This window comes from Momordica charantia (assembly GCF_013281855.1).
Source record: "Momordica charantia cultivar OHB3-1 chromosome 5 unlocalized genomic scaffold, Mcharantia_2.0 BLBB01000005.1, whole genome shotgun sequence".
Classification (NCBI taxonomy): domain Eukaryota; kingdom Viridiplantae; phylum Streptophyta; class Magnoliopsida; order Cucurbitales; family Cucurbitaceae; genus Momordica; species Momordica charantia.
The window spans coordinates 22348802-22371733 of NW_028275163.1; the positions used below are offsets into that span (position 1 = coordinate 22348802).

General features: G+C 33.8%; 3 protein-coding genes across 3 annotated transcripts; 2 read left to right on the forward strand and 1 right to left on the reverse strand.

Moving 5' to 3' along the window:
- The first annotated feature begins 561 nt into the window (after positions 1-561).
- LOC111014241 (alpha/beta-Hydrolases superfamily protein) lies at positions 562-2774 on the forward strand. Its single transcript, XM_022288902.2, has 5 exons — positions 562-849; positions 984-1222; positions 1765-1877; positions 2017-2157; positions 2259-2774. Exons 1-5 carry the CDS (start codon positions 600-602, stop codon positions 2497-2499), a joined length of 984 nt encoding a protein of 327 aa, XP_022144594.1. The 5' UTR covers positions 562-599; the 3' UTR covers positions 2500-2774.
- A 764-nt stretch (positions 2775-3538) lies between these two features.
- LOC111014391 (small ribosomal subunit protein uS11y) lies at positions 3539-5774 on the forward strand. Its single transcript, XM_022289104.2, has 6 exons — positions 3539-3696; positions 4098-4217; positions 4303-4348; positions 4549-4634; positions 4863-4992; positions 5454-5774. The coding sequence occupies exons 1-6, from the start codon at positions 3694-3696 to the stop codon at positions 5519-5521; spliced, it is 453 nt and encodes a 150-aa protein (XP_022144796.1). The 5' UTR covers positions 3539-3693; the 3' UTR covers positions 5522-5774.
- Positions 5775-11900: 6126 nt separating this feature from the next.
- CWINV2 (cell wall invertase 2) lies at positions 11901-14180 on the reverse strand. Its single transcript, XM_022289081.2, has 5 exons — positions 13324-14180; positions 13072-13230; positions 12530-12771; positions 12369-12462; positions 11901-12276 (listed from the first exon to the last, which is right to left on the reverse strand). The coding sequence occupies exons 1-5, from the start codon at positions 14173-14175 to the stop codon at positions 12097-12099; spliced, it is 1527 nt and encodes a 508-aa protein (XP_022144773.2). The 5' UTR covers positions 14176-14180; the 3' UTR covers positions 11901-12096.
- Positions 14181-22932: the final 8752 nt, after the last annotated feature.

A 22932-nucleotide genomic window follows, 5' to 3' on the forward strand; every position in this document is an offset into this window, starting at 1 on the left:
ATGAGAATTACTTGTTCTTAAAGTTATATTTTCTTTGTTTTGATGAATGATAACATACTTTATCCATTAAAGTTACCCCCTAATTGTAAACTTAGGATATTCTGTAGAATTAAGTTGTAACAATAATTTTGAAAGTAAGCAGCAAAAGAAAAAAAAATCAAAATACATGACAAATGATGGATTTTTTAGGTCTCATCCAACCTATTGAAGAAAATAGTAAAAATTGTATTTTAATATATATATATATTTTGATAATCTGAACTTTAATAAGTTATAATATTAAAAATGGATTAATACATTAATTTATAGTCTTGTCAGAGAAAAGGAGACTGTACTTCTAATTATAAATTAATATCAAATAAATAATATTAGCGTCTCCATCAACAATTAGACAGTTCGGCCGAGCGGTCTAAAACGCCAGATTTAGGCTCTGGTCCGAAAGGGCGTGGGTTCAAATCTCACAGCTGTCAATTATTTTTTCTTATTTCCATTATAACCATACGGTGTCGTATCACCACTCCTCCCTCCAAAATTCCCTTTTTGACCTTTCATGAAAAATTAATATCGAGAGAAAAAAGTTTCTTCCTCCGGTTGAAAATATGGCCGGAATTTTCAGAAACAAATCGGGCGTCGCCCTCCTCGCTCGGCTCCTCCACCCGCCGGATTTCTCTTTTCACGGCCGCTCGAGGAGATCCTTTCAAACCCTCGCCTACGAAGAGCTCCAGACCTCACCGGACCGACCTTACGATTCCACTGCTTTCATCCTTCACGGCCTCTTGGGATCGGGAAGAAATTGGAGGTCTTTCTCTCGCAATCTCCTTTCGCGGCTTTCCGATTCCTCTTCTACTGGTATGATTCCACTATGAAAATATGCCAAATCGGTTCTACACTATTAGACGGATTGATTTCTCTAATTTTGTTGATTTTATCGGGATTGTTTTACCGTTTGGTTGTTGATTGCGATTTTTTGGGGGTTGAACTAGAATGGAGAGTGGTGCTTGTGGATTTAAGGAACCATGGAAGATCGGCTGAACTGGAGGGATTCGATCCTCCTCACGATATGGTAAATGCTGCCAAGGATTTGGGGAAATTAGTTCAATCTCAAGGCTGGGCGTGGCCGGATGTTGTTATGGGTCACTCCATGGGTGGGAAGGTCGCGCTTCAATTCGCTCAGAGCTGTAATTGTGGTGATTATGGAGATTCAGCTTCATTGCCTAAGCAGGTTTGTTTAACCATCTTGTGTTTATGCTAAATTTCCGTTCTCCGCGCTTCAATCAGCACTAGAACTCAGGATTCATGTTAACCAGTTGAGGAAAGAATGACATTTAGATTCAAACTCAAGATACTTATCAGATCACCATTAATAAGGGTATATTCTTAACATCTCACAAGAACAGGGTCATTAATTTCGCAGTGATTCATTGAGATTGGGGCTGCCACTTCGATTATTTTGTGCTTAAGATCAATGAATTCCCAAAACTTAAGAACAATATACACAATGTGGATAAAAACTCAACTACTCTAGTTTCCTGGGTTATCAGTTGAATTAGAATAGTTTCTTTATCACTTGCAAAATATATAATGATTATGTCTTTTATAGATGTATGCTTGAAAATTTTTACATGGATTTTATCATCCGACTATTGGATTAGTGGTGATCAGTTTGACTCATGTTCATATTCCTAAGAGGTGGAAAATTTTTCTCTTCTACCCACATTAAAATGAATCATCTGGCCTTTTCCATCTTTCCTTGATGCAGAGCAGCTATGGGTGTTTGATTCCGTCCCTGGAAATGTGATCCCCGAAAATAGCGATGGAGAAGTTGAGAAAGTTTTGAAGACTTTGCAGGGTTTACCTTCATTGGTACCGTCAAGGAAGTAAGTAAAACTTACTTTATCCCTTTCTTTTATAGTTTTTTTCCCCCTGATCATAACATCCAATCACTAGCTACTAGCTACTGATGTATTTCTTTCATGCGTTTATGTAGTGAAATGATAAGTTTTTTTTGGTGGTCAGGTGGCTTGTTAATCATATGATTGAACTCGGTTTCTCGAAGTCATTATCAGAATGGATAGGCAGCAATCTGAAGAAATCTGGGGAGCATGAGACATTTACTTTTAATCTTGAAGGAGCTGTGCAGATGTTCAATTCTTTCAGGTACCTGTTTAATCTCAAACCACTTCTTTTTGAAAGATAGTGAGCAAAAGCATACTGTTGGCAGTTGATTTGTTGTTGATTTATGAGCTAAATTTTGTTAGGGAGACATCATATTGGTCTCTTCTAGAGCATCCACCAAAAGACATGGAGATTGCAATTGTGCGAGCGGAGAATAGCGATCGCTGGAATCGTGAAACCGTTCAGAACCTTGAAAGCCTCTCCAGCAAGGGATCTGAAGGAAAGGTTTCGGTTCATGTTCTTCCCAACTCTGGCCACTGGGTTCATGTCGATAATCCGAAGGGGCTCCTCGGCATTGTTGCTCCAAAAATTTCATCCCTTTAATTCTACTCGGTCTCGAGACATTAGTTTTCTACCATTAATTAAACCAAATATTTCTTTAGATCATGAGTTCTACCCCATCTTTTATCATCAAATTCTGATGATCATTTACGACATTGTCGATTAGTCGGCCGTCACGACGGAATCTTGTGACAGGAAAAGGAACTACATCATTTGAGTTATCTTGATTTTCTGTTTGTATGATGATAATAAGCCACCTTGAATTGACAATAGAATGTTTTGCCGTATGTAATATGTATGACTGGGATTTCGACCAATTAAGGGAGCCAAAAAAATTGAGTATTTACATTCGATACAAAGATAAAATGTCATTTCAGATTTACTCAAATTTGTAAAAAAAAAAAAAAACTAAACTAAACTGTGGTACTTATTATTATTATTTTGGTATTTTGTTGTAATTTTGCCTATTTATGAATATTATTAAAATACCATAAAGTTTAGAGGTGTTTGGTATAATTAAACGTTTGTATAATTATTAAGGTATAAGTTAATCATGTTGTAATAAAAAAAAAGTTAATCATGTTTCAATAGAGGTAATTTTTTTAAAGAATGGCATAAATACAAATGTTAATTTATAATTTTATTTGTTACTAAGATTTTAAATGTCGATGTAGATGAAAATGTCGATATCTCAATTTTATGTAAATGTCGATAGAAATATTGATAAAATTTTAACGTTGATAGATATTTCTGAAAAAATTATAAAAAAAATTTAAATTAACAAAAAAAAAATTTCATACTTTCTAAATAAGTTTAAAATAATTATAGATTTTGTTGATATATTTTTTTATATTTTATTGATTTTTTTGTAATATTATAAAAATGTCGATTTATCTTTTTGTCGATGTCATATCTATACATACATGAAAATGTCGATATGTTAACAGATATTTCCTACCTTATTTGTTAATAATTTTATTGAATAATGATGATGGTATGGTAGAACTAAATTAAATTTAAAAACGCGAGGATAAATAAAAATTATTTAATAATAAAAGAAGATTTGGGGCGAATTCATAATTTGGGGAAACTTAGAGGGCGATCAAGTTATTTTTCTACCTTCGCCCTCATTCTGAAAACCCTAACTATAAAAGTAAAACATCATCTTCCATTGGAGCTCCAGCTCGTCCAAGGTTCCTAAACTTCCCTTGCAGAGTTCAGCTTTAACCCCTCACCATGGTATTTCATCATTCTTTCATCTTCGTTTTTCTCTTCTATTATAATTCCTGTATTCAATCACTTCAGTTTCAGTCACCGGCAGATTACAATTGCTAGTTGGGAAGTAAAATGTAGGAAATCTTATGAATAGAATATGTGGTTAGCAATCGAATCGAGATATGGTCTCCGGTTATGTCAGCCCAGATAAGGAGATCGATATTGTGTACTTCTATTTGACTTTCGCGTTGTGAAACCGATCGAGGCTTTGATTTTCGGCGCATTGTAATCTGTGTGCCCGAAGATTTCCATTTTCTTTCCGATGTATTCATCATTCGCGAGATTTATACTCAATTTTAAGTAGTAGCATTGTACTCTAAAGGTTAGCTAATGGTTTAGCCTCTTTGGTGATTTGTATTCTGTAGTCGAGAAGGAAGACCAGAGAGCCTAAAGAGGAAACTGTCACCCTTGGCCCTGCTGTTCGTGAAGGAGAGCATGTCTTTGGCGTCGCCCACATTTTTGCTTCGTTTAATGATACATTTATTGTGAGTGATCTTGATTAAAATTCTTCATTCAAGTACTTGTTGATGAGTTTTTTAATTGACTACTTGTGTTATGCTTGAATTGCAGCATGTGACTGACCTGTCTGGTCGTGAAACGCTTGTTCGCATTACTGGTATGAAATTGCTCACTCGATGTTCAATTTTCTTCTGGCATTGCTTTTGGCGTGGTTCATGAGTGATTTAACTGATTGTACTTCATGGTCACTGGCATGGTTTTTGGTTGACCACGCTCCCTGTACTAATTGTCATCACGATTTGTTATTCTTTGTTTTCTGAATTGTTGTACGGAATGATATATCTCTTATTTGCACAGGTGGCATGAAGGTGAAAGCTGACAGAGATGAATCATCTCCTTACGCTGCCATGCTTGCTGCACAAGACGTTTCTCAGCGATGCAAGGTTTGCTCAATAATGGGATTATTTTTCTATTGATCCGAATGTTCTTAATCTAAATGTGGAGAACTGCTTTATAACTGCACAAGAGTTATGCATTTGTATTGATTGGCTTGCCTTTGATATAACTGGCTTGTTGTAGCATTGTGTTTTTCCTTCTGAAACCACATATTGGCATCGCAAGCATTCAGCTTTTCATAGTTGATCTCTCTAAGTGCTTGTAATTTCTTGCAGGAACTCGGTATTACTGCTTTACATATAAAGCTCCGTGCTACCGGTGGAAACAAAACCAAAACTCCTGGGCCTGGTGCTCAATCGGCTCTTAGGGCCCTTGCTCGTTCAGGCATGAGAATTGGTCGTATAGGTATGTATACACACTTTCTTTATTCACATGGATGGCTGGTTTTCTTTCATGGAAAATTTGCACTGAAAAAATGATACATAATCTATAGTTTCATGGAAAATGGAAAACATCCGAAGGAGTTGCGGAAAAAACTTCTCCATTTTTCACCTAATTGATTGCTAGTTGCTATGGTATTTTGGTATCAAATTTATCTGATATTTCATATGGTGGGAAGTTTCATCTTCCCAAGCCCAATTCCCACTTCAAAGTAATTTTGGCTTTACAGTTCTAGTAATGGAAGTATCTAGTACTTTTATTGGAAACCGAACATAATTTTAGTTTCAGTTCAACCAATCTTTCAATGCTCATCATGTTCCATAGATTATTCTTTGGAGTTTTCAAGTTCATTATCTTTGAACGAACTGCAGCCTTTGCAATCTTAAAAACCGTTGTATTTACACAAATTAATTCCATCTTGCCAGAGGATGTAACTCCGATCCCTACGGACAGTACACGAAGAAAGGGTGGCAGGAGAGGAAGAAGGTTGTGATTCCTAGCCTCCTTTCGAATTATGGAGCTCTTACTGCCGCTTCAGTTGCTGTTGAATGCTATAGTTTTGGAGGAAAGGTAGCTTTTTCTTGTGTGCTAAATTTAGTCTTGATGTTCAAGATTATTGGTTTTATCAACATTTTTGGCATTTTGATTCATGCAATCCAAGACGATTGATTATAGTACAACTTTTTGGCTGCTGTTTAGTACTTTCTTTATATGAATATGACTTATTTCGCAGAATTGAACTACAATACGTTATTCACCGTCCAATTTTCTGACCTCTGTTTCTTCAATTTATTACTTCTACGGTTATTTATGTGATTGTGATTTGCTAACTTTCATTTATGAATTTGTTTCTTTTTTTTTTTGTCTTACATCCACCTCGATTAATCTTATAGAACGATCAAGTTGTTGGGTTTTTGTTTACATACTCCAATGACCATTATGCTAGTCTACTGTGGTTACGTCAACGATTTTCATTTGATTAGCATAAAATAACTTTTTGTAATGTAGCATAAGATTGATTTTTTCAAAAGTGTGTTTTATTACGTTATGTTTAAGTTTGATTTTTATTTGAATTGAATTTCTCTGAAATTGCTGCGATGAAAATAAACCTAATAAAATCATATTGCTCAAATTTATTATTTTGCAATTTACATCACTCCCTCTAAATTGGGTTTGATTGAAAAATATCAAATGAGGCATAACTATAACTATGGAGTTGAAATATTTTTACCTTCTCAATGTAGGTATATCGATATTCTAAAACTACTAACTGATAAAATAAGGTTAAATATCAAATGAGGCATAACTATCGTACCATTGAAACTTCAAATCAATATCAATATTAGTGGTGTTCACGGTTGGGTTGGGTTGGTGGTATTTTTGGGATCCATTCGAATTTCCGGATTGGGAATTTGTGGGAACCGTCGTGTTGACCAACCCAACCCAATACATTTTGGTTGGATTTTACAATGACCAACCCAACCCAATAAATTTTGGTTGGATCGGGTTGGGTTGTCGGGTTCTTTTTTTAATTGATTATTTAATTTACTTTTGTTTTGTTTATAACATGGACTAAAGAAAATATAGAAAAATCAAAATCTTAGTTTAAGCACAAATTCAAATCCTAATTGATAATTTAATACAAATTTTAAAATTTTACATTCAAAGTTTATCTAAATGTTAGTAAAGAGAGAGAATTCATAAGGGAGAAGATTGAATTGAAACCTAAAATCAATGGTTTAGATTTAATGAAATGAAAAAAAAAAGCTTATAATCTCAGGTCGGGTTGACTCGGGATTTTCAAGGTAACCGAGACCCGACCCAACCTGGTCGGGTTGGGATTTTTCCAACCCAACCCAATTCAATGTTGGGTTTGTCAGGTTGTCGGGTTCCTTGAACACCCCTCATTAATATTAGTCCAAGTTTTCATTAGTGAATTTATTAAATTTTAGGTATAGAAACGTGAGTTATCTTGAATTTTAGAATGAGGAATAATTTTTTTAGGGAGGGAAATTTGGAAGGGAAAAAAATTTTAAATGAGAAAAAAATTTGTTAAAGAGAAATATGTCAAAAAAAAAAAGTTAAGTTTTAGGGTAAAAGAATGAGATTTTGAAAAACAAAAATATATTTATAAAATTATTTGTTTTTTGTTTCTAAAATTACATACAACTTCAAAATAGCTTTTAAAAAATAAAAATAAAAAATTGAATTATTTATCAAAGAGCTACCCTAAGTTTTTATACACTAACTTATGTGCGTGTGTTTTTTTTCAATATCTTATTTTTAGAAACCTTTTCAACTTATAAACCGAACTTTGAAAACATAATATTTATTTTTAATTTTAAAATTTGGCTAAGAATTAAAATTTCATAAATCAAGCATAATATTTTCTTTTTTAAAAAAGACCAGTAGCTAAATTTATTGGTCCGGAAAAGGTATTTTACTAATTTTTTTAATGTTTCAGAAAAAAAGGTATTTGTTTTTAGAAGAAAATTATTCGAAAAGTTTCCACAAAACAAAAAGTTAAACAATATACCCGGGTCGGGCAAAGATTCGGATTCGTGGAAATAAAGCCCTAGACGTATGCTATAAATTCAATCTCTTCATCCCTCAAAAAGAGGAGGTGCAGATATTCCTTCAAGCCCTAACGGGCGATAGCAGCAATTTCTTCAACAATGTCACCAAGGTTCGATTCGATTTCCGACTCTGATCCCTGTTTGATCTATTTTCATTTTAATCTGTTCGAGCTAGGGTTTTGAATAATCGCCATCCCACTAAAAGGGCACAATATCGCATCCTCTTCTGTTGTTATCGTGCAGAAGAAGATATGTTTGTTCCCGATACTGATTTCCATTTGACTTTGTCAACTGAATCCCTTTACTTCCAGTTGATTTTCAATGAATGGAACATCTGTTCTGTTTTCGCATACTTTTTTGTGTTTCTTGTTCATACGGGACAAGTTGAACCTTATATTGCAATTAAAATGCAACATATGGCATCAAGTTCCCTAAAGTGATGTCCACCAATGCATTTGATTTCTGTCGACTGGTAATTAAATGTTTGCAGTTGATGCTTTTTGGTACATTAATCACGTTGAAGCTTTTAATTCCACACACCTGCTCTTCCAAACACTTGAAAATGGAAGCTATGTTCAATGTTGTTGTCTTTAACTTACTTTGTTCTCGTATTGGAATCGAGTTTTGTTGCCGTTGATTCTTGTATTCTGTATGGCTGCTTTGTTATAGATGTCCCACCATGGCCCCAACCCAAGCTTTTCGGGCCTACTGTGTCTTATGAATTCTTCCCTCTCCCGCTCATCAGCAGCCAGCCCTTATTTGCCCAAACTAGACCCGACCTATTTTACTGTGCAATTCCATCTCCCAGTGAGACTACTCGTCCAATCTCATCCACTTGAAAATTTGTTTAAAAGTTTGTAATTATGTTAGTTTTGCAGCTCCAAGAGAGAATTTCAGAATTCTAAGTATTGAATTTATTAAAAAAATCCTAGTCCAGTGGACCAATGTAGGGCTTAGAGGGAATAGGTTTAGATTAGTTGTGTTATATGAGATTCTTCGAGGAAGAGAGTTTGAGATGCACACTCACAGATAAAAAAAAAATCCTACTCCAAATCTTCATACCAATTGAGATGAACCATGGAGAAGAACACAAACCAAAGAGCTTGCACAGGTACCATTAAGGTTACTTTTCTAGTTATTTCCGCTCGAATGGAGATTGCTTTCTTTCTGTTGATGATACTCATATTCAAATTGGTTTAGTCCCTTTCGATTTGAGAGTTTTTTCTATTTTTGTTATTATCTGTGATGTTTATAAAATACTTAGATTCTATAGTACTCCTTTAGCACTCAAATTGAGAGAAATCTAGAGAAATAGTAGATGTATCCTAATCACAAAAGGAGACAATAATATCCTCCCATATACTATTTAGGTATTTATAATACCATATTAAAATTGAATAAATTATCACTTAATTAGGTAAATTTAATTTATATATGGATATCTCACCATTTTCTCCTTCGTTGAGATAAATTGTGATAAATCGTTTCATGTGGCACTGTCACAAATACACGTGTCCGAACATTGTTTCACGTGGCACTGTCACAAATACACGTGTCCGAACACTGCACATTATAAATAGTGGAAGTGGAGTAGACAAAAAGCAAGCCTATTTCCTTGAAGAAAAGAAGAAAAGAAGAAGAAGAAGAAGACGATGGAGGGGAAGAAGTTGGCGGTGGTGGTGGTGTTGATTGCGGCGGTGTTTATGTGTTCTTCCGCCCAATCAGCATTCGGCTTTGAAAATAATAATAGGGTGATCCAACTCCAACTCGTCTCTGATCATAAAAATGATGATGGCTTCAATGGCGGATATTCCAGAAAAATGTTGAAACGAAATTCAGCTTCAGCCTGTGCTGGAATGGGCTGCAACGTCATTACAAGCTATTGCTATGCTGGCTGCCATTGCGAATTTTATAATTTTCCTTATGGAATGTGTATGGATAATTAAACATCTCCAGTTTCACTTTCACCTCCACTAGATTATGTAATAAGCACCTGTTTTTTTTTATTTTGCCAAAAAAAAAAACTTTCCTTCATCAAAATAAATAACAAATTATTGGGAGATCAATTTGATATAAATTGATCTTTTTATCCAAGGTTTTATGTAATCAGTTTTCAAGAGTGTTTTTTTAATGAATAAAGTGGGGTCGGTTTAATTAATTAGTGTGGTTTTTCCTTCCTGTTCTTTTGTTTGTTATATATATTTTTATTTTATTTCTAATATTTAAACAATAAAATAAAATCAGTTAATTTTTTATTCAGTTATTCAATCAAAATCAGTATCAAAGTATACCAGTACAACATTATAATTGTTGCAATATTGTATTATTATAAAAAAAGGGGACAAATTCAAATAACTTGTTGAAAAAATTATATTGATTTTTCTCAAAAATAATATTCACAGAATATGTATTTGAAGTTAAGAAACATTTACTAGATTTTTGTAACTTTCACTTGCACAATGTCATAATATATTGTGGTTTCACTATGGCTTTTGGCTAAGAAGAAAGCTCCATCTTAAATCCAAATGAAAATTATTTTTCATTAAAATTAAGGTTAAATATATAGAAGGGTTCGTAGTCTTTTAAGTAGTTTTCAATGCGGTTCTTAATTTTTAAGAATTTTAATTTTATTCCAATTTTCTCTCTATGTATAAACAAATTTCAATTAGGTTCTGCCATGAAAATATATCCTTAAAATTTAAGAAAATTGATGTATCATTTTATTAACATATTTGGATATATACATGTAACTTTGACGTTAGTTGTGAAATTCAAGTCGTACTCATTAACAAAATTAGACCCGTTCATCAACAAAATATGTTTCACTAAACGGTTCAGCTTTAGGATTTTGATTCTTTAATTTTTATAAGTTTGATTCAATAAGCTGACAAAAAGACAGCAATCTCCCTTCTTTTGTGAGAGAATTACAAAAATAATACAAAAGAAATATATATCTATATAGTAGATTTCAAATTTTACAAAAATACCATAAATTACAAATCAATCGGATAATTCAATTAAAAAATTGTTACATTTTATTAAAGGTTGATGTATTATTAAGTTATTATTTTATTAATATATTCGAATCGATGAATATGCAAAAGGCTTTGATGTTAATTGACATGAAAATACAACTTTCATTAATTTAACAAAATCCACCTCACTTATCAACAAAACTTGCTTCTTCCTATTTTCCAAAAAAAAACTTGTTTCTTCCCTATACTATAACATATCCAGGTGACATTTTGGATTTGTTCCTTACGTGGCAGTGGTGGATCCATCTTGGCTCCTCCCAAAGAAAACCTGCTCCCGTGTGTACTATGCAAAAAACAATATTGCAAAAATCCACCTCTCAAAGGGTATTTGATGAGAGAATTGAATTAATGAAGAGAACATGGAAGGTGGGCTTAAGAAGATGGCCGCAGTGATATTGGTGTTGGTGGCACTGCTACTGCTTATGAGTTCTTCGGCCTTGGCGGCTGAAACTCAAACTCAAACTCAAACTGTGATTCAGCCGCTGGTCTCTGGATCCAGAAAAATGTGGAAAAATTACAATTCAGCCCTCCGACATCGTTGCACTGGAGCGGATTGCGAGCTTGGTGGTTCGGACGAGTGCGGTGATGGGTGCAGCTGCAAACGAACTGAGATGTGTTCTCGACTGGTTTTAAACAACAAACCAGAAAAAAACTTGCTTTCATTTTCCCTCTTTAGTTTAGTTTTGTCATCCATTTCCCTAAGAATAAAATAAATAATGGGAACATCAATTATGTGTAATGTAATCTCAGTTTTTAAGCTGCCTGTCTTTTTGTTTATGAATAAATGGGAGATCTTTTTTTTTTTAATTATTAATTATCATGAGAGACAAATATCATACGCACCATTGCTATGAAGGGATTTTGAAATTCACCGAGACCTTTGGAAGATGCAGATAAAAAAATACACAAGACTTTAGGAGAGATGGATGAGCAAAGGAGGTTGCGAACATCAAAATATCGTTGTCAATGAATGTTGGTAGAGAGTTAAGGTGGGGTGGCAGTGGAAGCTCCCAAATAACAAAAATAACAACACACCAAGTACTGTTGAAGAGCTGCAGAGTAAGAATTAGAAGATGTGGTGGGCGGCGACAATTCAAATTCAGCCGTCGGTTGTCTTTTTCTTTATGAATAAATAAGGGATGTCAATTTTTCTTTTTAATTAGTGTGATTCAATTTTTCTTCATATTTATTTTTAATTAGTTTTTGCATTCTCGATTAATTGATGCCATAACTAGCATTGAGCACCAAGACAACACCAATCTCAACTCAAAGACTCAACGTCAATTCTTATTAAAAAAAAAAAAAAAAAAAACAACACCAAGACAAAAAAAGGAGAATAAAGCTCTCCCATTACAACCTTAATTACTCCAAAAAAAAAAAAAAAAAAAAAAACCTAAGTCACTACCAACTACTCCACTATCCATAACCAAACAAGAAAGCTAAGAAACTTTTAAGACTTAGTTGACTCTAGCACTTTTCATGCTCCAAGCGCTTAGATTGTCCACAGTGATGAGCTCTGATCCATTATTGAACACATGCAAATGGGCATTCCCAAACACTGCCTTTGTTGGATATACCCTTGAAGTTATGCATGCTTTTCCACCCCCTCCAAAGCTCTCCACCATTGAGTGATCAATCTAACACAAATAACAACACCACCATTATATTGGATGTCAATAATTAATTATGACTAGTGCAGATCTAGAATATGAATCTGATTTCAACGTACCAAAGTCCTCAACGCGAGCTTTTTACTCGACAAGTCGATGTCGACGAAGCCTGCAAATGATGGTTTGTACAATCCCTTCGTCCGCAGAGAAGAGCTGTATCGAAAGAGAGAGAAATAAGGTCTCGTTTGATGACAATTTTGAGGAAGCTAAGGAGGGATACCTTGTTGCATCAGAGCAGAGAAGAACCACGTGCTTGTTGTGATGGGCCTTGAAGATCCTGAAGAATACAGGAGTGAATTCGTCGAGGTGCTTCGAAGCGAGAGTAAGAAGCCCAAAGGGCCCAACTCCACCTTGGGCCGTGGAGCCCAGTCGACCACACACGGATTGTGCATCCACCCACCTTGGATCAAATGGCTCCGCTTTATCCAAGCTTGAAAAGCTGAACGTAACTTCAACGTCAGCCTACACAAATAACAAACACCAAATCAATGCTTAAGCCCATTCTTCAAACTACTTTCTACTTTGGGCAATTGGCATAACTAACACTTATAATTGACACCAATTTTAAATCTTCTTATTTCTATTTAGATTTTATTTTTATAATTGGGGTTTCGTAGATTTTCTCTCCTATACCCACAAGCACCTTTCCCAAGTTGACCCAAGAGACATCAAGGAATTTTACTATTAACCTCGCTAGTAAATTTGAACCTGAGACCTCGAGTCCTGCACAACTCGACTGACCCTATTATCATTACTACGGACCTGGGCAGCAGAAATCCCGTGGATCTCGACATGCTGTCCCTTGGCGAGCTTCCGATTGGTCATCTCAACTTTCATGCCTCTCAGCCTGTTCACCTCTTCAACCGGCCATTGCAAAAGCTGCTTCCTGTTTGGATCCAACCACACCGTCCTGGGAATTGCCTGCACCATAAAAACCGGGCCATTCATTCATTCATCCGGCCCAAACAGAAACAACAAACCAGGCACAAAAACAACAAGCCCAGCCCAACAGACCTGAATTCCGGCCCATCCTTTAGCCACGTCATCCCGGGCCGTATCGGACTCATTGGCCCACCCCCACAGAACCCTCCTCTTCTTGCCAGCGTCATAGAACGTCTTGGAAGCATAGTAATTGCCGTAATCGTAGCGCAGGCCGAGCCAGCCGTCCGGCGACGTGTTGTCCGGCACGTACCGGTCCTTGTTCTCCAAATACTTCCCCACCGTGTAATAATCGTAGCGCGTGAGATCCAAGCTCACCTTCAGCACGTGCTTCACGCCGCCCCCGCTCACCGACGTGTCCAGCCCGCGCTTCCCGGTCAGCGGCACCGGGTAGAAATCCGGGCATTCCCACATGCCCGTGTTCGCCACGGAGTGCAGCGGGTGCTTCGCCCTCGTCCACTTCACGAAATCCCTACTCCTGTACAGATACGCCATCCCCCGGCTCCCCCGCCGGCTGCCGATCACCGTCCTCCAGTGGCCGGACTTCCCCCGCCAGCCGGTCGTCGGGTCGCGGAAGGCGCTGGCGTTGACTCCGGAGTCCGGGTCGACGACCGGGTTGAAGTCGGGTTTGACCCAGTCGCGGAGGTAGGGGTCGGAGAGGTTGGCCGGAACGGCGTAGTTTTGGACCTGGCGGTTGTGGGGGTCGATTCCGGTGTACATGATGACGGGCCTGCCGCCGGGGAGGATGGTGGCGGAGCCGGACCAGCAGCCATTGATGTCGAAGGGCTTCGAAGGGGAGAGCGCGTGGGGAAGCGCTTTCCAGTTTATTAGGTCTCTGGAGAACGAGTGGGCCCACACTATGTTGCCCCACACCGCGCCCTTCGGGTTGTACTGGTAGAACAGGTGGTAAATTCCTTTAAAGTACATTGGGCCTGTTTTGCAATTTTCAAAAATACCCTTGGGGTGAAAACGGTAAATTCACCTCAACACAACAATAGAAAATTGAAGAAATTGATTGACTTACCATTTGGGTCTGGATTTGGTTGTGTTTGTGGACAGGATCAAGGCACCAAAAAAGGGGAACAAATTAGTAATGAATATTTGTTAGGAAAACAAACATAAAATTGAACCAACATTTCATTTCCCTACTCTACTTGATTCTATGTAAGATTCTCCTCCACCTATGCACTCGAAATTTAAAATAATAAAAAAAAATGTTTCTTTTGGGAATCTTTAGCTCTAATGGTAGGTCCCATTGCAACTCAAGAGTTTAATAAGTTAGGTTAAGTATAAAATTTACTTCATAAATTTTTCAAAAGGAACTTATTAGAGACAGCCTAAAAATTAAAAAAACGTAATTTTAACATATCTTTAGAAAGATAGAGATGGCCACTACAAAAGGCATTAGTTTTTATATTTAGAATCCCACATGGTCCCAAGACACAAAAATGGGGTTCTGGTAAAATTCTCCAACATTAACATAACAAAACCATAAATTTTGGGGGCAGAATTTTTCAGTGCAAGACCCACCCACCAAAACTTTTCCTACAAAAAGGATGAAGAGAAAATAAATCTCCACTTTCTCATGAATGACACAACCAAAGTTTGGACTTATTATAATACAAACAGAGAAAAAGTTCAAAAATCTAACTCCTAGCATGTATTACAGATTCCCAACCACTTAATATATCATGTCTGCAATGCACTTTTTTATACTATTTTATTTTCGATACTTTTAAGAAAAAAAAAAAACTGAACAAATAAAGATTCCCATTTCCCACTCAAATATTAAAAAATCTTTAATTTATTCCATTCTAAGACCTTATAAAATTCAAAGAATATAATATTATAACAACAGGATGGACAGGAGTAAATTAAATTCATTTACTACATGCTCTTTATCATTCCACCACCCATATATATGAATTATATACTTTTAGAACATAAATTCACGCACGTTAAATTTGTGCTTCTATGTTTTGTAATTTTCTCATAATTTTGATATGGCATCAACAAACAAGAAAACAAAAAAAATAAAGGACACAGTAGGATTTGGCAGGGAATTTAACTATATATTAAGCATATGAGCAATGGGCCACTAAAATTGACACAAAAATTCACATCAAAAGTAGAGGCCACAACTTTTTATAAGGCTGCGGCATATTATATGATGGGAAAAGCTTGTTCCCATAATATTCCCCACTCTTTCAATGACAAATAGTAGGTAGGTCCAATAAAGGAACACACAATTTAAAATAGGGGAAATTACAAAAATCACTCCTAAACTATAAGAATTCAATCTTTCAAAATACACCAACTACCTTAAATTATACAAATTGTTACAATGGTATAGAACTAATACAATTTAACCTTTTTTTTTTAATTCTATGAAATTCATAAACTATTGTAAAAGTAACAATAGAATTTTATGGGTGATTTACCGGGACAAAGAAAAAAAAACACAAAACAAAATAAAAAGAGAGATAATTCTAAAAATAAAGTGCTCACGTGTGTAACCCATATATGATATCACCATGGCAAATATCATTTTTTTTTTATGAGGTTGATTTGTATACAATATCATATCATTCTAAAATCAGCAAATCGGTTAGGGGTTGAGTGTGACATGATGTGATGTAAACATAATAATAATTTAAATTTAATCTCTTATCATTTAAAAAAAAATTCCTATCTCTTATAGTTTTAAAATAATAACTTTAAAACACTTTTCCTATAGAATATGTTTGAAAGTGCTTTGGGAAAAAGGAATTTTTAAATAAAACAATTGTTTAACACATATTTGCCTCTCGAGAGTTAGGATCAATGCTTCCAAACTTGTGTGAGGCGGCTCAAGGATTACGTCTATGCCAAATAGAAAGACTTGGGCCTTTGGTGATAGAGGTGGAATTTGGCAGTTCTCGGAACCAACAAAAAGGCAATAAAAAATCATTTTGTTTTTTAAGCTCGAAATCTTCTTAATTTATCATCATAAAAGCAACCAAAAAAATAAAATATTTTTCTTCCACAAGAAAAAAACTGCCAAGCGGCCAAAAAGATTTCGAATAAGGCTAAAACATAATATTGGTTTGTGAATTTTTTAGAGTATAATAATTAGGAGAGGGAGATTCAAACTCATAAATGTAGTATCTTATGAATTTAAATCTAAAAAAAAAATAAATAAAGCTAAATGTTTGATAAGTGGAGTTTGTTTATATAAGATATAATGGATTGATGGATTACATACACTCCCAAATACACCAATATTATCTTCATAAATAAATAAATAGACAAATAATATTATCAAAAAAGAAAACAAATAAGTTGAGTTTTATTCACATTAATTCCAACCTCATAAAAAAAAAAGTAAGAAACAAATAAGCTGTTCAGAAACCTATTTGTTTTTCTTTTAAACAAAATGTTTAAAATGCTATCGAACGGTCCTGAAAAAAACCCAGCAACCTGATCGGACGGTTGGAGTGGTAGACCCTCCAAAAGCAAAAGCAAACCGATCAAAGGACCAGAGAGTAAAATTAAAAAATATATATATTATCTCCGATACACAAAACGTGAGATAATGGAATCTGCGTCAATCAAATCACGATGGATTTTTCCATAATTTCTCTTCCGAGGAAAAAAATCATGATAGTTCATGATGGTAGAAAAACAGAAAAACGATCCAAAATCGAAATCGAAATCAAAACACGCATTCCGAGTCCAGATTGGGGGAAAATTTTCCGTTTGTTTCCCGAGAAAATGAAGAGAGAAATAAGGGGATGGTAAAGGTACCGTTGATCCAGTGACGGCGAGGCTGGAAGTGGAAGCGAGTTCGATGGAGCGGCCTGATGAACGACGTGTCGACTCGGAGAGACTGTAATTCAGGGTAGATTTCGTGGCGAGATTGGGCGACGCCATTGTTGAGAAGGAAAGAAAGAGAGGAGAATACGAGAAGAAGGGAGAGGAATCTGAGAAAATTCATTGATGAAAAAAAGACCTAATTAAAGCCAAAATGAAGACTTACGATTTGAAAGTCTATTGAGGAGTTTGATGGTTATTTATAGAGAGAGAAAAGAGAGGATAAGTTTTTTTTTTCTTTTTTTTCTTTTTTCCTTTTTCTTCTTTTGTTAAGGATAAATTTGTTAATGTAATCTGGCACTGCTGGATATAAGCAACCACCAGATCTTTTATTCCAATTATTTCGTTCTTTTTAATAACAAGAGTTAGGATGGAGGTTTGAAATCTACATATCTGAGATGAAATGTATTAAGTAACTGGCAAACTCGATTGGGCCGGACCAACCTTATTCAATCGAGTCGAGTTGATTCACCCAACCCAATTTGAGGAGATTCTTTAGAAGGGGCTACTTTCCAATGATAGTTGGATTTCGAGTATATATATTAATTTTTTAAGTACATTTCGAGTATATTTTTAATTTATTTTTAAAAAATTAGTTGTTTAAAATTAATAGCTAATTTTTTTTAGTATAATAGGTTGGAGACGGAGATTCGAACTCACATCTTTTTAGTTGGACGTATATGACTGAACTATGCTCGCTTAGGCTAATTATCAAATATATTGTTGTTTTCACTTCCTCGATAAATTTTTGGTCGGAGACATCTAGCACTATATATTGGAAACAAAACTTAAATATGGTTACCAAATATACTTTTATATTTGTTTATTTTATTTGGTTTATAAAAGTTTTGCTGGCTTAAATATGACTATTTATTGTTTTTTTTTTGTCTTTTATGGAAAAAATATTAAAACATATTTGATCATTATTTTTTGTTCTTTGATATGCTTGAGAATTTTTTTATCTCTTAAATTTTGAATTAGAAAATTTGAGTTTTTAAAATAATTATTTAAAAAATAGTTTATTGAAAAGTATTATGATATACATGTTTTTTTATATGTATTTTATAAGTCAAAAATAAAATGTTTTTATTTATATTTTAAAATTTTGAAAATGCAAAACAAATAGCAACACGAGTTTTTTTTTTTTTTAAATGTGAACATCTCTTAAAAATGAAATTATAAAATAAAGAATTGTTATCGAATAAATGTACTTTTTTAATTAAATTGAGAACAAAAAAACAGCAAACAATAATCTATTATACCAAAATAATCCTTAAATTTTCAATTTTAGTCCGATTAATTCTGGGATGAATACTGAAAGAGTTTACTGAATGCACATCGAACTTAAACAGCTCAACTAGGTGGAAAAAATGAAAAAAGAAATAGTTAGTGAGCAAAAAGAAAATACATGAAGACCAAATCTATTGTTTCAAATACGGAAATATCGCGGTAGGTGGTGGCGTAGTAGGCTTATATGGTCGAATGGGATATCCTTCCCCAAGTCCTACACGACCCACACAGTATTGATTAAGATGGACTTCAATGAACGATAGTGGATTACAATATCACATGTATACGATGAACTGCAACATTTATTATAAAAGATATTTTAGAGGGTCAAAGTTTTAACCCAACAGATCCTACATATATTTTACCAATATTTTTGGTCGAAGACGCATACCAAGCCTATCTTGGTGTTTAAGATTTTTTTAGTTATTATTATTTTTATAGAATTCTCAAATCCTAGTAAGAGATTCTCTTTTAACTTTTACTTTTTTTTTTAAGGTGATTCTCTCAACTTGTCCTAATTTACCATTCATCTCCTCCCATCTCCTGCTGCACCCCTTCTTCCAGACATCCTGATTTTTTTTTCTTTTTTCTTTTTTGCCCCATATGAATTTTTTACATGATATTTAATTTTTAATTAAAAGAGAATTCTTAAATTTTTTAATAAAGTTTTTTTTAGTACCGCAAATATGTGGATAGGAGATCTAACGTTTGATCTCAGGAGAAGGAGTATAGTACTTTAACCGCTGAGTTAAATTCTTAATTCCGTTAAATGTTCTGATATGAAAAATCAAATGTGTCACAGAATTTCTACAAATTTGGAAGATAACTATGGGAGTTTGAGGTTAAAAAAAAGGTTCAAATATTTTTATTCTAGACCTTAAATAGTTTTACAAAGTTTGAAGAGACTGAGGGCATTTTAGGTTAAAATATATATATATATATATGAGTTCACATATTTTTATTTTAGACCTTAAATTTTATTTTTAAAAATTATTTTTTTCTTCGTTGTTACCTTTTTTAAATAATCATATAACAAAAACTTAATATTGAGGCATATATCTACCCTACATGTATGGTTTACTAGGTCAAACCAATTTTTGAAGCTTCTTCATATACTAGGTTAGATGTCTGATTTCCAGATGATTTCAATTTTTTTTTTGAATAATTAATGGAAACATAAACTTAAATAATTTAAAAGTTACAAATTTAGTCGTTGAAATTTTTTATGTTTCCTAGACTTTGAATCGTAATTCTATACCGTTAGGATCATTCACACCATAAATTAAATAAGGTTGTGGTACTACATTTTAAAAAACATTTGTTGATTTGACACAAAAAAGAAAGTAATAAAATAAAAAAGTGGATAGGTGGACACGATTAAGAGATATATTATTATATTTCATGGACTCCATATTGTTTTTAGATGTATCAGAGTTTCATACGGTTGATGCTAAATTTTGTCTAGTTTGAAAAGTTCAAATTCCTCTTACGAACTATGCAGAGCGAGCTATATGAAGAAAGACATGCACACAAAGAATAAAACTCTAAAACACAAGTTAGTTAAGGGTTCGAACTGCAGAAGTTGGATTGAGACACAATTGTGTAACTAAGAACGAGGAATGAATGTCCAATAATAGGTGGATGAAGGGGATCATTCTGTTGTGGCCGTTCCAAAGAGTGGTTACACAGTTACAGACGGTTACACGCAATAGCTAGGAGATAGGCTTATTAAGACAATCAGTGACCTCCCAAACACTGTAGGTTGGCCCTGAAAATGCACTAATGTCCAATCAGCGTAGGATAAGTCAAGCAGTTCATACCCTCCATATTGATCAACAGGATAGACTTTATTTTGCCTTCGAACACATACCATTGTAGTAGTATAAATTTTCTCACGACAACCAAAACACCACTTTCACATCTCCAACCACCCAAAACTCATTCTCATGCACGCCGAACAAAGGCGTTATCCCATTTCCAATCATCTCATTCCCAAGCATCGTATTTCTATTTCTCGTCACCAAATGCCCGATCTCTAGTTACCCAACTGAATGAATACTTGACAATTGGCATTCTTACAAGCACCCCAAAAAGCCATAGGCAAAGGCAAAGTCAAAATGGCATATAATGATGATGACAAGGCTCAGCATCACCATCAACTTCTCCACCATTAGAAGTTAGGATGGTACACAGTTTCTCAAAAAAAGAGCAACAAGAAAAGTGAAAAAAGCAGGCAATTGGGCAAAAAAGAGTTGTGGGTTTTGGGCAACCAATGAGCCACTGACATTCCTTCTTTTCAAGTTGGCTTTGTGGCCATTGTGCTAAAACCTCTTGGGAAAACAAATGTGGCACACCACAACTTTGCTTTACTTCTGCCACAAAATAAAGTCACCTAATCAACACCACTCTGATTGACTAATCCCCCCATTATTCGAAATCTACCAACCATATCGTGGCTCTCATACGGCTCCTCGTTCAATGCTTTCGAAGTCATTAGATCCTTTTTCTCGTTCAAAAATCTCCTCCGATCCCTTCTTCCATTCCGTCCTGAAGAGTGATCGAGACCAATTCAGTCACGTTTCCATTCATATGAAATTTGAACTCTTCTACGTCATTTTAATTTACTTATTTTTTCGTCTTTCGCTAAACTCTTAGATGCACGAAATTATAGTGTATGTTTGGCGATGCCCTCATTTCTTCTTTCTCATTTTTTATTTTCAAAATTTTGAGAAATTCAAGTGTTTGTCTGTGTCGAGAAACGGTTGGAAACAGCAAAATCCAGTTTTTTTTATTTCTTATTTATGTTTCCAAAATTTTTCAAAACATAGATGATTATTAAAATATTATTTTACCAGTTTGTGCTTATAATTACAATAACAAATATCAAAAAAAATTAATATAACATAAAAGTTTTGAATATTGATTTGAAGATTAATTTTTATATAAAATTTTTACTTTTTTTTTTGAGAACAGAAAAAATGTTCACTCAACATATTTCTATTTCTTATTCAATAAAAAAAACAACAAGAAAGAGGAAATAGTTATGGAACATAATTTTGTTTTTCTTGATTGAAAAAGATAAAACTAGAAAAAAAAAAAATAGAATCGTTGCGAAACGGAGTCTATAATATTTTTAGTTTCTCTACTAGTTGATTGTAACATCTCTCTGATGGATTCAAAATTCAAATTTAATTTATAACTTATATTTGAATCGTAATACTTAAAAATAAAAAATCACATCAATCTGTCTTTGACATGCCTTTTGAATCAGGAAAAAAATTTCCATAACTAACTGGAAGTTATTTTTTCAAAATTTTCATGAAGTTATAAATTAATTTTGAAAATTCTAAAAATACCTAAAAGTACTTTGAGAAAAAGCACACACTTAACCTTTGTTTTTCAAAAAAAGTGCTTCACTAAAATGTATCAAATCACAACTTCCTTTAGAATTATAACAAATAATTTTTTTTAAAACAATTTTTTGTTTTTCAATTATATGTAAAAATAGAATAAAGTAGAGCCATTTTGGGCTATTTTTCTTCATTATGATTAAAAATTTTTGTAATGTGTCTCATTCAGATATCTACCACACACCACACCAATTGGACTTTCTTTGTTGGATTGTCATTATAAGATATATTTGTATATTATATTAGTAATTAAATTACCATTTTTGTCAAGAATGAATAAACAATAAAGTGGATCCTTAGTTTTCTTTTAGGAAGTGTTATTTTTTTCCCTCTTCTTAGTGTATGAAGGAAATTAATATAATTTGAAGTTTTGCTTTTGGAGTTGTTTGCTTAGAAGGGATACATTTTAAAAAAAAAAAAAAATAGATCTTAAATGGTATATATTAAATTTGCATCATTATTCTAATACATCAAAGGAAACTCGTTAATTGTTATTTATCTAGTGCATAAAAAGGAAGAATAAGAAATTTGTTTCTTAATCAAACGTGTCAAATTTCATCTTTAAAGTTTTAATTTCATTTAATTGAAGTTAATAGAGTTTAAACTTGAATTAATAGCTAATCTGAGTATAACTCAACTAGTTAAGGTACTTTAGCTCGATCAAAAGATCATGAGTTCAAATCCCGTCCCACATGTTATATTAAAAAAACTAACTAAATTAATTAGAAAATTAAAACTTTAGGTTAGTTGAATTGCTATTTTAACTAAGTGCAAGAGGTTGAGTAGGAGTATTTTTGTACAAACTAAAAAAAGACGATTTCTTAAATTAAAATATTTCTTAAAGTTGAGGTCTGATTTTACAAAAATATCGATGTCAATGTTGATGAAAATTTTGAAAAATTTTAAAAATCATGAAAATTTATGGAAATTATTTGAATTAGTTAATGAACAGTAATTGTGATTTAATTACCATATAATTGATTATTTGTAACCATCTTACATAAAATTAAAAGCAATATTTATACTGAAATGTCGACATAAAAAAAATAATGTTGGACAAAATGATGGCAAATATGTAAATTTTGATGGAAATTCTTCAAATTAGTTCATTAAAATTCTATTGTAACTTCAT